This window comes from Sus scrofa, chromosome 7, assembly GCF_054392235.1.
Source record: "Sus scrofa isolate SSC_HxYL_T2T_F1_AM1 chromosome 7, Sscrofa_HxYL_maternal_Yorkshire_Landrace_v2.0, whole genome shotgun sequence".
Taxonomy (NCBI): domain Eukaryota; kingdom Metazoa; phylum Chordata; class Mammalia; order Artiodactyla; family Suidae; genus Sus; species Sus scrofa.
Window position 1 is genome coordinate 101,651,871 of NC_139389.1, and position 16,116 is coordinate 101,667,986.

The 16,116-nt window shown below is 34.6% G+C and overlaps 1 protein-coding gene across 44 annotated transcripts in view; it reads left to right on the top strand.

The window, feature by feature from the left end:
- GPHN (gephyrin) overlaps positions 1-16,116 on the top strand; it is a 567,426-nt gene that overhangs the window by 241,831 nt on the left and 309,479 nt on the right. For all 44 annotated transcript variants that reach the window (NM_001243302.1, XM_084966151.1, XM_084966156.1 and 41 more), the window contains 1 exon segment: positions 7,792-7,884. In NM_001243302.1, coding sequence (NP_001230231.1) covers positions 7,792-7,884 — 93 coding nt within the window.

The window sequence follows — 16,116 nt, forward strand, 5'->3', positions numbered from 1 at the left end:
ACCCACTGAGCAAGGGCAGGAATCAAACCCCCAACCTCATGGTTCCTAGTCGGATTCGTTAACCACTGTGCCACGACGGGAACTCCTGTTTTTAAACTCTTAACATTTAAACTCAGTAAATGTTTACTTAATCAATAGATGAAATATATTTTAAGAATTATTGCATGTTGCCAAACAATAGCATTCTTCACTTTAAAGGGATTATTTTAACTATCCTTATTGGTATCTTGAAACTTGATATTGAATACTAAAAATTGGTATTTGATACAGATTTTTTTTTCAGTGCTTAGAGATACTTTCTTGATACAACCTGGATTTCATATGACTTTTTATCAAGGTCTGGTACAAATGGAGATTTTGTCAAAGAGTAGAAAACTGTTGCACAGACATTCCGGTAATGTGAAATACTACAAGTCAATCTAGAGTTTGTAGGATGCATTAGTAGGAAGACAAGGTCAGTTCATCTCACTGCTGACTTGTGGTGTCAACCATGGTGGTTTGTTTTTTTTTTTAATAGAAAAGAAATAAAAGCTTCTTAGCATGAGGAGTATTTACACTTTCCTAATTTTTAAATAACACCAAACAATGGAAATTTTATGTTTGATTTGTGAAACAATCTCATAATCACCTTTATTAAAATATTCATTGGTGTATGTGTATGTGTGTGCGTGTGTGTGTGAGCTTTCCTCAGAATGAAATTATTGCTATATCAGGGTGGAAGTTCTTTAGTTAGGCTCCCAGTAGTCTACATTTTATGAGTTGTTTTTTTTTTTTTTTTTTTTTGGTCGCTCAAATGAATTGATCACATCTGTAGTTGTATAATGATCATCACAATCCAATTTTATAGGATTTCCATCCCACAACCCCAGCACATCCCCCCACTCTCCAACCTGTCTCCTTTGGAAACCATAAGTTTTTCAATGTCTGTGAGTCAGCATCTGTTCTGCAAAGAAGTTCAGTCTGTCCTTTTTTCAGATTCTACATGTCAGTGATAGCATTTGATGTTGGTGTCTCATTGTCTGACTGACTTCACTTAGCATGATAATTTCTAGGTCCATCTGTGTTGCTGCAAATGCCGGTATTTCTTTCCTTTTAATGGCTGAGTAATATTCCATTGTGTATATGTACCACATCTTCTTCATCCACTCCTCTGTTGATGGACATTGAGGTTGTTTCCACGTCCTGGCTATTGCAAATAGTGCAGCAATGAACATCAGAGTACATGTGTCTGCGAGTCATGGTTTTCTCTGGATAGATGCCCAGGAGTGGGATTGCTGGATCCAATGGTAGTTCTATGTTTAGTTTTCTGAGGCATCTCCATACTGCTTTCCACAGTGGTTGCCCCAATTTACATTCCCACCAACAGTGTACTGGGGTTCCTTTTTCTCCACACCCTCTCCAGCACTTACTGTTTGTAGACTTTTGGATGATGGCCATTCTGGCTGGTGTAAGGTGATAGATAGCTCAGAGTGGTTTTGATTTGCATTTCTCTAATGATGAGTGATGTTGAACGTCTTTTCATGTGTTTTTTGGCCACCTGCATGTCTTCTTTGGAGAACTGTCTGTTTAGATCTTCTGCCCATTTTTTAATGGGGTTGTTTGTTTTTTTGGTGTGGAGCGGTAGGAGGTATTTATAAATTTTGGAGATTAATCCCTTGTCAGTTAATTCACTTGCAAAGCTTTTCTCCCATTCTGTGGGTTGTCTTTTTGTTTTGTTTAGGGCTTCCTTTGCTGTGCAGAAACCTTTAAATTTGATTAGGTCCCATTTGTTTATTTTTGTTTTTCTTGTCAGTACTCTAAGAGGTGGATCCAAGAAGGTGTTGCTGTGGTTTATGTGTGAGAGTGTTTGGCCTATGTTTTCCTCTAAGAGTTTTATAGTATCTGGTGTTATATCTAGGCCTTTAATCCATTTTGAGTTTATTTCTGTGTATGGTGTTAGGGAGTGTTCTAATTCCTCTCCATTCCTCTCCATGTGGCTGTCCAGTTTTCCCAGCACCACTTATTGAAGGGACTGTGTTTCCTCCATTGTATATTCCTGCTTCCCTTGTCATAGATGAGTTGGCTGTAGCTGCGTCAGTTTAATTCTGGGCTTTCTATCCTGTTTCACTGATCTATATTTCTGTTTTTGTGCCAGTACCATACAGTTCTGATTACTGTTGCTTTTTAGTATAGTCTGAGGTGCTGGAGCCTGATTCCTCCAGCTCCATTTTTCTTTTTCAGGATATCTTTGGCTATTCTGGGTCTTTTGTGCTTCCAAACAAACTTTAAAATATTTTGTTCAAGTTCTGTGAAAAATGTCCTTGGTAATTTGATAGGGATTACATTGAATCTGTAGATTGCCTTAGGTAGTATAGTCATTTTGATAATATTAACTCTTCCAATCCATGAGCATGGTATATCTTTCCATCTATTTGTGTCATCTTTGATTTCTTTCATCAGTGTCTAATAGTTTTTAGAATACAGGTCTTTTGTCTCTTTAGGTAGGTTTACTCCTAGGTATTTTATTCTTTTGGATACAATGGTAAACAGGACTGCTTCCCTAGATTCTCTTTCTGCTCTTTCATTGATAGTGTATAGTAATGCCATTGATTTCTGTGTATTAATTTTGTATCCTGTGACTTTGCCAAATTCGTGCATGAGCTCTAACAGTTTTCTGGTAGAGTCTTTAGGGTTCTTTAGGTATAGTATCATGTCATCTGCAAATAGTGAATGGTTTTACTTCTTCCTTTCCAATTTGGATTCCTTTTATTTCTTTTACTTCTCTGATTGCTGTGGCTAGGACTTCCAAAACTATGTCGAAGAGATCAGGGTGATGGTGGCCTCATAGAATGAGTTTGGGAGTATCCATTCCTCTGCAATTCTTTGAAATAGTTTCAGAAGGATAGGTGTTACCTTTTCTCTAAATATTTGATAGAATTCTCCTGTGAAGCCATCTGGTCCTGGACTTTTGTTTGTTGGAAGTTTTTTAATCACAGTTTCAATTTCATTTCTTGTGATTGGTCCATTCATCTTTTCTATTTCATCTTGGTTTAGTCTTGGAAGATTGTACTTTTCTAAGAATTTGTCCATTTATTCTAGGTTTTCTGTTTTATTGGCATATAGTTGCATATAGTAGTCTCTTACGATCCTTTTTATTTCTGTGATGTCCATTGTTGCTTCTCCTTTTTCATTTCTAATTTTATTGACTTGTGTCCTTTCTCTTTTTTGCTTAATAAGTCTGGCTAAGGGTTTATCAATTTTGTTGTTCTTTTCAAAGAATCAGCTTTTCATTTCATTGATCTTTTCTATGGTTTTCTTCATTTATATTTCATTGATTTCTGCTCTTTATGATTTCTTTCCTTCTGCTAACTTTTGGTCTTGTCTGTTCTCTCTTTAGCTGCTTTAGATGTAAAGTTAGCTTGTTTGAGCTCTTTCTTGTTTCCTGAGGTGGGCTTGTATTGCTTTAAACTTTCCTCTTAGAATGGCTTTTGATGCATCCCATAGGTTTTGGAGTGTCGTATCTTCGTTATCATTTGCTGCTAGGTATTTTTTAATTTCCTCTTTGATTTCTTCAGTGATCCATTGGTTGTTTCATAGCATGTTGTTTAGTCTTCACGTGCTTGTGCTTTTTGCGGTTTTTTTCCTCTTGTTGATTTCCAGTCGTATAGCGTTGTGGTTGGAAAAGATGCTTGATATGATTTCAATTTTCTTAAAGTTACCAAGGTTGGATTTGTAGCCCAGGATGTGATCAATCTTAGAGAATGTTCCATGTGCACTTGAGAAGAATGTGTATTCTGTTGCTTTTGGATGGAATGTCCTATAAATGTCTATTAAGTCCATCTGGTTTAAAGCATCATTCAGGACCTGTGTTTCCTTATTGATTTTCTGTCTGGTTGTTCTGTCCATTTCTGTAAGTGGGGCGTTGAAGTCCCCCACTATGATTGTGTTATTGTCGATTTGTCCTTTTAAGGTTGTTAGCAGTTGCCTCATACATTGTGGTGAACCTGTGTTGGGTGCGTAGATATTTAAAATTGTTTATTATCTTCTTCTTGGATTGATCCTTTGATCATTATGTAATGCCCTTCTTTGTCCCTTAAAATAGTCTTCATTTTAAAGTCTATTTTGTCTGATATGTGTATTACTACTCCAGCTTTCTTTTGATCCCCGTTTGCATGACATATTTTCTCCCATCCTCTCACTTTCAATTTGTCTGTGTCCCTAGAAGTGAAGTGGGTCTCTTGAAGACAGCATATATATGGGCCTTGTTTTTGTATCCGTTCAGCCAGTCTATGTCTTTTGGTTGGGGCATTTAGTCCATTAACATTTAAGGAAATTGTTGATATGTATGTTCTCATTGCCATTTTATTAATTGCTTTGAGTTTGTTTTTGTTGCTCTTTTTTCTTTTCTCCTTCTCTTGTTCTTTTCTGCCTAGAGAAGTTCCTTTACTATTGTTGTAAGGCTGATTTAGTGTTGCTGAATTCTCTCAGCTTTTGATTGTCTGTGAAGGTTTTGATGTCTCCTTCAAATCTGAATGAGAGCCTTGCTGGGTAGAGTAATCTTGGTTGGAGGTTTTTTCCTTTCATCACGTTAAGTATGTCATGCCACTCCCTTCTGGCCTGCAGAGTTTCAGCTCAAAAATCTGCTGATAACCTTATTGAGGTTCCCTTGTATGTTATTTGTTTCTTTTCCCTAGCTGCTTTCAAGATTTTCTCTTTGTCTTTAATTTTGGTCAGTTTGATTAATATGTGTCTCGGGGTATTCCTCCTTGGGTTTATATTATATGGTACTCATTGTGCTTCCTGGATTTGAGTGAGTGGTTCCTTTCCTGCATTAGGGAAGTTTTTGGCTATTATCTCTTGGAATATTTTTTCTGTCCCCTTCTCTTTCTCTTTTCCTTCTGGCACCCTTATAATACAGACATTGGTGCATTTAACGTTGTCCCAGAGTTCTTGGAGACACTTTTCATTTGTTTTCAATCTTTTTTCTCTTTTCTCTTCTGCATCCATAATTGCTACTAATCTGTCCTCCACCTAGCTTATTCATTCTTCTGCCTCCTGTATTCTGCTGTTATCTGATTCTAGTGAATTTTTATTTCAGCATCTAGTGAATTTTTTATTTCAGCATCTAGTGAATTTTTTATTTCAGATGTATTTTGCATCTCTTCTTGTTTAAGTTTTATATCTCATATCTCTTTGCTCAGTGTTTCCTGTAAGTTATCCATCTTTGCCTCCAGTTTATTTCTAATGTCTTGCATCATCTTTGGCACCAACAATCTAAAGTCTTTTTCCTGGAGGGTGAGAATCTCCTCATTACTTAGCTGATTTTCTGGTTTTTCCCTTTCCCCCTCATCTGAGTTATATTTCTCTGTCTCTTCATTTTTATAAGTTTTTGGTATGGTGATTTCTTTACAGATAATAGAGTTGTAGCCTCTCTTACTTGTGGTGTCTGCCCGCTGTGGCTGAAGTCAGTATGGGGGCTTGCTGAAGGCTTCCTGATGGGAGGGGCTGATGCCTGCCCCCTGGTAGGTGGAGTTGATTCTAATCCCTCTGGTGGGTGGGGCTTAGTCTCTGGATGGGATTAGAGGCAGCTGTGTGCCTGAGGGGTCTTTAGGTAGCCTGTTTACTGAGGGGTGGGGCTGTGATCCCACCTGGGTTGTTGTTTGCCCTGGGGCTTCTCAGCAGCTGGCTGACGGGTGGGGCCAGATTTTCCCAAAATGGCCACCTCCAGTGCAAGACATGCTGCTGAATATTCCTGAGAGCTTTGCTTCCCTCACAACAAGCCACATTCACTCCTGTTTTCCCAGGATGTCCTCTAAGAACTGCAGTCAGGTTTGACCCATGTTCCTATGGAGACTTTGCTCTGCCCTGGGACCCAGTGCATGTGATAGTCTGTTTATGCCTTTTAAGAATGTGGTCTGCATTTACCCCAGTCCCATGGAGCTCCTGCACACAAGCCCCAGTGGCCTTCAATACCAGATGCTCCAGGTTCTTTTTCTCCCAGTGCCAGAGCCCCACACGTGAGAGTTTGATGTGGGGCTCAGAACTCTCACTCCTGTAGTTGAGTCTTTGTGAACCAGTTAGTTTCCAGTCTGTGGAGCTCCCCACCCCAGAGGTATGGGGTTGTTTATATCGTGAAATCTCCCTTCCTACCTTTTGATGTGGCCTCCTCTCTTTCTTCTGGAGCAGGGTATCTTTTTTAAGGTTTGAAGTCCATTTGGGTGAAGAATGCTCAGCCTTTAGTCGTGAATTTTGTTGTTTTTAGGAGAGAAGTTGAGTTCTAGTCCTTCTACTCCGCCATCTTAATCCCATTTCCTACATTTTATATTTTTAAAAATAGTTTGTTTTTGAACGTTCCCTTGTGGTGCATGAGGTTAAAGATCCAGTGTTGCTGCAGCTGTGGCAAAGGCCACAACTGAATCGCAGGTTTGATTCCTGGCCTGGAAACTTCCACATCCTGTGGGTGCAACCAAATAAGAAAAAAACTGTGTTGTCCTTAATCACAGCAGAGAAAATTTCTCTTTCATTTGGGGTTTTGAGCTCTCCATTCCTATGATACCAGAATGAAAAACATGAGTGAGGAGAGGGGGAAAAATTATTTTTAAATCCTGAATTTTCCCTTCTGAATAATTATCTTACATTTTATATTACTGATGAATTTGAGAACCAAGGACATTGCATTTTACATCTAGGTATCAGCCTGCTACTGGTATTTCACATCTAATTATTGTCAACTAAATGATATAATTGTATTATTAAGTTTTGGACCTAAATTGTATAAAGGTTATGAAATAATATAATATCAAAGCAAGTATTCAATTACAATTTAAGTGAGCACTTAATAGTCCTTTTTTAAAAATAGCTAAAATGTAGGATGGATGACTAGACTAGAAATAGGTTAAGCAGAGATCCTTGTTCCACCTATTTACAAACTATCTGGGTAACTTTGACTAAATTATTTAGTCACATTTTACTTCAGTTGCCTTATCTGTAAAATGAAGTGGCAAATTTACTGTCTCTTCCAACTCCAAAATTTTATAGTATATAATTCTAATCTCTTTCTAGTAAATGCTGTAGTATTGTTGTGGGGGGAAAAAAAGGAACTTTAAGCAATCATTTATTCCTAAATAATAATGAAAACCTTTCTTTTAAGATAACTATGTAAAATAAATCTGAAAAAATATAAAACTTTTGTAAACAACTTAAAACTTAGCAAAAAAAAATTGACTCAGTCACAGGCAGAATATAGAAGAAGATATTTTGAGGGATCATCAGATCTAGGTTTAGTTGTAACTCTTTGCCCTTCTAGTTTGTGAGCCCATGAGCAAGTAAGTTTCTTGATCTCTCTGAGTTTGTAATGAAAAAATGAGTCTGTTTCCTTGAATGTAAAATTGAAGTGTGCATATTTATCTGCCAGGATTGTTATACTTATTAAATGATGATCATATAATTATCATAGTGCTCAATTTTTTAAACTTGAATGTGTTTTGAATGACTGAAAATAACTTCACAGACCTGACATTTAAGTACATTATAAACATTAATTATAAACTATTTATGCTATTTTCTGTTTCAGTTACATTAAAGGATTTGATTATTGCAGCTTCATTTTCTATAATGAATAAAATAAATACCCCAAACTGCAGTGTCTTTTGGTCAGCAGTGAAACTGTTCCATGAATTGTGCCTCAGATTTTTCTTAGTTAAGTGTTGAAAAGAATGTTTTCTCACCATAAATGAAGTGTTTAGGTATGTGGATGTTTTGAGTAGGCAGACCAGTCTTTCTGCATGTGACAGTATTATTGTTTTCTTTCAGGAAACCCTGATTGATTGGTGTGATGAAAAGGAACTTAATTTGATATTAACAACTGGAGGAACAGGATTTGCACCACGAGATGTCACTCCGGAGGTGAGATAGTATATGCTTTATTTGATATTCAGAGTAGATTATTCATGTTATTTTTAATCCTTTTTATTTATATGATTTTTGTAATTTTGCTAGGCAGAACAAGAGATCTGTGGTTCTAAGGTTGAAAATTTTGCTGTTGGAGAATCATTATATTAAAAAAAAGTTCCTTGAATTGTTTCCTTTGGACTTAAAATAGAAATTATCTAACAGAAGGAAGATTGAACTGGTCCAGAAGGTAATCCTGTGTATACTCAGTGGTATGCGGTATCAGCTGATTTTCAGGCATATTGCCAAAGGAGGTGATAGAACTCTGACTCAGCATGGCATTTGGCCTGGTAATGTTTTGTTAAAATAAATCAAAATGTGTCTGATTTCTCTTTTCTTGAGATATGCTTGTCATTGGTCTCAGAGCACAGTAGGATGACTGCAATAGACTATTTATACATTTTTATAATATTTGGTGAGGAATTTATGTTACATAATTTTAAATGTGAATTTAAATGCAGAATTTAATAAGCCAAGAAGCAGAATTACTGAGACATAACTTAAATGCAGCTCAGGCCCTCCTAGAAATGGAGTCTTAAACCACTCAGTCAGGACTTTTCTGATCAGCATTAGTTACACCATCTGCCTGAGAGATTCCTCCCCATCTCCCAAAGGAAGTACTTGCAGTCACCAGTCAGCTTGCGGCTAGTGTAACTCCTTGTTCCTGCTCCCTTGCCCTGTAAAACCTCTTGCCTTGTTCAGCTCTTGGAGCTCTTGTCTACCTGCTAGACCCAAACATGCCAGATTCAGGAATCACAAAATAAAGGCAGTAAGGTCTTGAAAATTAAAAAAAAATATATAAAAAAAAAAAAGTAAAAGAAGCAGCAGAATTAATGTCTAGGCTTCATGCCACAAGAGTAACCTTCAACTTCGCACAGGGAGAAAGATTAGGGAAAGAATGAAGAGTGGACAGTGTTCAGTGATACAAGGAGAGAAGTCTTTCTTTTTAAAGAAGGCTTAAACTTCAGATGTTACTTCAGAGTCATATGAAAAGTTATATACCTACTTGTGACATTGTTTCCCTTATGTCCGAAAAAAGTGTCTCTTGACTGAAACTTGAAATCACTATGATCACTTATTTTCAAATCAGTACACTCTTGTGTCTACTATCTTATTAACAGAAAGATACTTTTGCTCTGCACCTGTTAAATAATTTTTGTCCTTCTTACTCTAATGTAGTGATTTTTCAAACTAGCCTGTACTACAGAGCGCTTGCTAAGACAGATTGCTGGGTCCCACCCACAGTGCTTCTGATTTAGCAAATCCGTAGTGGGTCCCAAGAATTTGTGTTTCTAATAAGGCCCCAGGTTATACAGATGTTGCTGGCCCACACACCATGCTTCCACATTTTAGGAACCATTGCTTTAGTATATGAAAATGCAATTTATTATTTTATCAATTTTTTTAACAAGTTGTAAAATGTTTTTGATTCTTCTATATTAAAACATGACATGGAAATTTTTGGAATATTGTTATAATTAGACTTATAGAAAAAATGGTTTTGTCTTTAAAGCAATTAGAATAGAGTTGTATTGGGAGATGAGCTGCTTAAGAAAGAAGTCATCTTTACATGGCTTCTGACTCTTAAGGGAAAACCATCCTTTGACCAATTTTTACATTTCTTTTAAACTGTGATCCTAATTTTAAAAAGTACCAATTGGGGAGTTCCTGTCATGTCTCAGTGGTTAATGAATCCGACTAGGAACCATGAGGGTGCGGGTTTGATCCCTAGCCTCACTCAGTGGGTTAAGGATCTGGTGTTGCTGTGAGCTGTAGTGTAGGTTACAGACATGGCTCAGATCCTCGGATCCCGTGTTGCTGTGGTTGTGGCGTAGGCCAGCAGCTACAGCTTTGATTCAACCCCTAACCTGGGAACCTCCACATGCTGAGGGTGCTAACCCTAGAAAAGACAAAAAGACCAAAAAAAAAAAAAAAAAAAAGTACAATTGGAAGGAAGCCATCTCCTATAAAGATGTGTTTATGTTTTATTTTGTTTTTGAGAAAATTGCATACATGTGTAAACACATTGATTTTTGGAGTTTGAGTAGTGTGTTAAGTGTTTGAAGTAAATATCCCTATATTTTGTGTCATGGTTTGATGTTTTCATATTATATATCCTTATTTTTTGTGTCATGGCTTGATGTTTTCATATTACTTATTCGCATTTCAGAAAAATAGAAAAAAATTACCATAGAATTCATTCATAACTGATTAACAATATTATTTTTAATTGTCAGAAAATAATTTGCATCACAAAGTTAAGTATTTGTATTCTATGGAGTGTCAAGTTAATACTAAATGCTAGATTGAAAATTCAAACTTTTAAATTCTGGCTCTGCTACTTATAAGAAGGCGACTAGAATAGTCATTACCACTCTATTCCTCAGTTTCCTAAAAAATGAGCGAAAGAAAAGTGCCTGTCTATCAGGGTAGCTGTGAGGATTCAAAGTGAACTATTCCTGGCATTTTAGTGAGTGCTATGCAAGGGTTATTTTTTTTTTTAATTAGTTACTATTTAACTACCAATTAGACAAATTTTTGTATTATTTTTAATATACAACTACCAAATAGGCAAAAACAGGCATATACTGGATTTAAAGTATATCCATGAAATCTTCACAATCTTGTTATTTTTTTTTTTTTTTTTGCTTTTTCGGGCCGCACCAGTGGCACATGGAGGTTCCCAGGCTAAGGGATGAATAGAAAATACTACTTCCAGCCTATGCCACAGCCAGAGCAACATGGCATCCAAGCCACTTCTGCAACCTACACCACAGTTCACGGCAATGCCAGATCCTTAACCCACTGAGCAAGGCCAGGGATGGAACCAGCATCCTCATGGATACTGGTCGGGTTCATTACCACTGAGCCATAATGGGAACTCCCCAATCTTGTTAAATTTTTTAAAATTTTGATATAGTAAGCTTCATATTTTGTATTTTCCATCTCCATGTAAATGAGAGGTCTCGATATTCTACCATTCTAATATCTGTTTATCCCCCCACTTTTTTTGCTACTGTTAGTTGACAAGAGTCTGTGTGTTTCCATGATCTTACATGTTTTTATATATCAAAATTGAGAAGTCTTTTATTCTTCAATGAAGTTTTTCAGTTACCAAAAAACCTTTTAGATGCTGTTACATTTATTTATCTATGCCTGTAGCAACTACCTGGCTAACATTGTATTAGGACTGTTTTTAACACATTTAAAATATACATAATTATGTCCCCGCTAATATCTAACTTTGAAAACAGATGACTCACCTGATTGTGAGTATCTTGATCTTTAATAGATTAACTTAATTTTATATCTTATATATAAATACATATGGTATTATCTACAACAAAATCCATAGGACTGTTAAACCTTTGAAAAATAAATAAGCATAAAAGCAATATAGGACCACCCAAAAATAATTTTACTAATTCTTTTATACCCTTAATTAGTTGTAACTTTATAATATCTAAAACATAACTTGGGATGGCAGCTAGGAATCCAGAACTATAATTTTGGGCCTGCAATAATAGAGTTATTTGTCTAATTTGTTTGTCTTAAATATTTATGCCTAAAAAGAGAAATCTGTTTGTAGACTATATTTACTTATATACAACTGAGGTGTGCAAATATTTTTAAATGGAGTCAGATGTTATTGACAGAAAACACAAATAGTAGTGATTAAGGTAAAATAATGTAAAACTTCTCCCTTAAGGTAATAATATGTTATAGTCAGTAATCATCAATAATTAATTAATTTGACACACAAAGGACAGTTGTTTGTGGGTTGGATGGGTTGTTAAAAAAATGAAGAGGGAAAATGATCAATTGAATGAATGAAATAAAGCAATCTGAAATTATTGTCCCTGGGTATGAACCATAGGAAAAATAAAAAGTTTAAGAGACTTAGAGTTCTTCCCAGGTCTGTTGACAGAAAAATGGAATAGCATATTTAGTAAAGTGTATCCTGCTTATGTATTTAATGGGAATAATCAGAATTGATTTTTCTAAGTTACAGATTTTTTTCTAATTTCAGCCCTGTATCTTAGAATGTTGTTCATCTGATAGTCACATGCCTGTTGCCCTGCTCCCTGCCTCTAAATATGAGATACTGTCAAAGCTTTCGTATAGTGGAGTAATAATTCACACTGTTCAGCTTTTTAGAGTTTTATTTGATACAAGAAGCTTTTTTTTATAAGAATAGATTACATTTTCTCTGATCTAATAAAGGTTGGATAATCTTTTGGCATTGGTGAAATGCTAGTAATAAAATTCTATAGAATATAATACAAGTACTATGTCCCATTATCACTTAAAAATGATGTATATCCAAAATATGTATATTACATAAAGAATCTTTTTTTTTTTCTTAAAAGGTAAAAGTATAATCAGGGCATATAAGTGAGGTGAAGTACAAGGTCTTTAGACATAAATTATAGAAGAGAATAAAAAATTAAATACTGATTTTAAAAAGTACATCTATATAATTACAGAGAAATGTTTGATAATTTGTTATAGTAAATTAGAATATATTAAACTATTTAGCACTCATAAGGAAAAAATAACTTTTAGTGCTTTTATAGTACCAGGCTACACCAGAAAAAAAAAGGTTTGTTTAGTAATATATTATTTTCGATTTTGAATTAAAGAGTTAAATAAAAGCCTAGTATGCATCTTAGTTCTCACTCACTGATTCATTTATCAAGCTTTTTACTTTTAATCCTTGATATGTATCTGATGCTATCCTGGATACTGGAATTAAAAAATGAATAAGGCATTGTTTTTATCCTCAAGAAACTGAATCTTTATAAAAGTCAGCAAACTTAGACTGTCATCTTTTTTTGTATGGCTTGTGAACTAAGAATGGATTTTTGCATTTTTGAATAGCTGAAAGAAATCAAAAGAATATTTTGTGACACATGAGAGATATTTGAAATTTAAATTTCAGTGTACATTACTGAAGTTTTATTGGAACATAGCCACTCATTCACTGACGTGTTTCTATAGCCACAGCAGCGAATTGAATAGTTGAATCAAAACCGTATAGGCCTGCAGTGCCTAAAATATTTACTCTCTGATCTTTTGTAGAAAATGTTTGTCAACCTCTGGTCTGACGGCAATAAGTCATCCTTATTTTCATTTTTAACTGACTTTTTAAATTTGTTTTTACCTTTTGTTCTTTAGTAATCTGAAATGATATTGTTTCATTTCTTCAATTTTTAATCTTAGAAAGGAGCAAAGAAAAAACACTTTTTTCCAAATTGAAGTATATTACCCCATTGTCACAGTAGACAATATAGCATAACAAAGATAAAAGATCCCTTATCATAAAAGGTAAAATTTTGAACTTCCAAAATTGATCAAATTATTATATTTCTTGTCTCACTCTTAAAAATTTTTCTAACTACTGTTCTGATAAAATCTATCAGTATGAAATTAAGGAATCACAGAATTTCAGGAAACTATAAACTTGATGTAAGGGATATTCATTTAAAATGGTTTTTATGGTTCATTTTGGAAGTGAAGAGGCATCTGACAAAATGACCAATACTGAAAGGGGTGGAGTACTCATAATCTGGTACAAAGAATGGATTTCTAGGAAAAGATTATGAATTCCAGAATGCATATTGTTTAAAGCCTATAATATATACATTTCTTTGGAAGCAATTACTATCTAAGCCTTTCTACAGATATTTGCCAATTAGGTTATTAGGATTTTTTAACAAAAATGTTAAATAAAAAAAAATTATTTATTTTATACAGTTTGTTTTATAATCAGTTTGGTTAAGTTTATGCATTTCATAACTTTAGGTATGAGTGTTCTATAATGTCGACTATGATTCTTTATGGTCATTAACCGTTTTTCTTTCTTACATTGTAATGCTTCAAAAACAAGGATACTGTATAAGTAAAAAAAAAAAAGGTACATAATTGACCCAAGTTACTGATTATGTTAATGATTCTTAATTTATGACTCTTGTGACAATCAGTGAGAATTTACATTTAAAAATGCCAAAGTAAAATATCTGTATCCATGGTAAAACTAAAAAAAACCATATTGAACTAAAATTTTAAGTATTTTAAAAACTGTTCTGTATACATCGGATAACTGAACAATACAAAACTGATAACAAAGCAGAATACTAGAAACTCTTGTACTGGAAATATTTACAACTAGGTTAAATGAAATATATCATTCACTTTATGGTCAGATAAAGTTATATTTTATACCATTTTAAGGAAATCTCTCTATAATTTTTATGAAATAGTCCTGGACATGAGAAATATGTTTTCATGTCATACCTTTGTCTAAATATGTTGGGATAGAAAATGATACATTACATCATATGATCTAGTTATTATACTAAGACTATAGTATCAGACAGACTTGAATCTGAATCTTAACTCTACCACAATGAAATTTAGGCAAATTAACCTGTTCAAACTTCAGTTTTCTCATCAACTCAGTTGCTAATGCCTACCTCTCAAGGCTGTTTTTTCTAATAATTGAGATAATAAAAGTAGTCATAATAATTAACCAATATATATATAGCATTTACTATGTGTCAGGAGCTGTTTCAAGCATATGTTAATTCATTTAGCCTTCAAAACAACCATATATTGCAGATACTATTTTTATATCTATTTTATAACATGTTTTAATAATGATGGAGAAACTGAAATATAGATTAATTAATTGACTTGACCAAGGTTATCCAAGCTTATAAGTGACAGTAATTCATGTAACAGGATCTAGTATAATGCCTGGTACCTTTGTAGATGCTCAATAAATGTCCTTTTTTTCCCTTTACCTTTTTCTTCCTCATTTAATTAATAATACTGCCTGTTACCTCTAGATATGGCAGCCTCCAATACCTCTGCTAATAACCATTGTACTTTGATAGCTATTGTTAGGTATTAACATACCTGATGGATATGTCTAAAAAAGTAAAGATGTTAATCAACATTTCCCCACTACTACTTTAAGGCATGGGCAAAGGAACAAGAATAAGAACTAGGGAGTTCCCATTGTAGCACAGGGGAAATGAATCCGACTAGTATCCATAAGGATGCATATTTGATCCCTGGCCTTGCTCAGTGGGTCCTGGATCCGGCATTGCCATGAGCTGTAGTGTAGGTCGCAGACGCAGCTCAGATCCCTCATTGCTTTGGCTGTGGTGTAAGCCGGCAGCTGTAGCTCTGATTCGACCCCTAAGCCTGGGAACTTCCATAATGCTATGGGTATGGCCCTAAAAAGCAAAAAAAAAAAAAGAAAGAAAGAAAGAAAAAAAGGGTAAGTTAAGAATTTCTATAGTCTGTATGATATGAGGAATATGGATTATTAGTGCAGTTGCATTAGGTAATCCCTGATATCCTTCCTGAACCTATTTATTTTGTGTCTCTGTATATATGGCTTGAAATGGCTCAGATATGTGATATTGACAGTAACTTTTTAGTAACAATCCCTTTTATATCTGAGGTTTATAATTATTTTGCATTATCCATTGTAAAGCAGTATATATCTTAGAGTATGGACATGTTTTTGACCTAACATTTTGCTAAAAATAATGTTTATAGTCTTTGTTCACTTTAACATGTATTTATCATGTACCTTGGGCTTTATTGAACAATGTTAAAGTTCATGTACTCCTAAAATAGTCATCTGACAAATCAAGACAATATAAACCTAGAATCAGAACTGATCAGCCAATTCAGGCCAAATTTTTCTTTAAAGGGAAAGATTAAGAGAAAGCTGGGTAGTCAGTGAAATTTTTATACAAGTAGAATCTAAGCTAAAATTGAAAGAGAGAAGTAGAATTTAGGAGAAAAAAAAGACATTATTGATGGGGGTAAGAACAAAAGGAAAATGTATGACCCAGCTATAGAAAAAGATAAAATTAATTAATCTTCCTAGCTAGAGCAGAGGATTCACCATACATAGAAGGATGGGTAAACTAGACCTATGTTATTTTAATCTCTTTTTTAGAAAAGCTAGACTAGCACCATCTGCAGAGATGAAAAAGAGTAACTATCATTATTCAGAGATTCCTTAGAAGCCAAAATTCATAAATCTGCTATCATGTTATACACAATGCAGTAAAATAATGCCATTCATAAATCTGCTATCATGTTATACACAATGCAGTAAAATAAAGTCTTTCTAAAACTAGACCCTTTGGAGAACTGGCACTT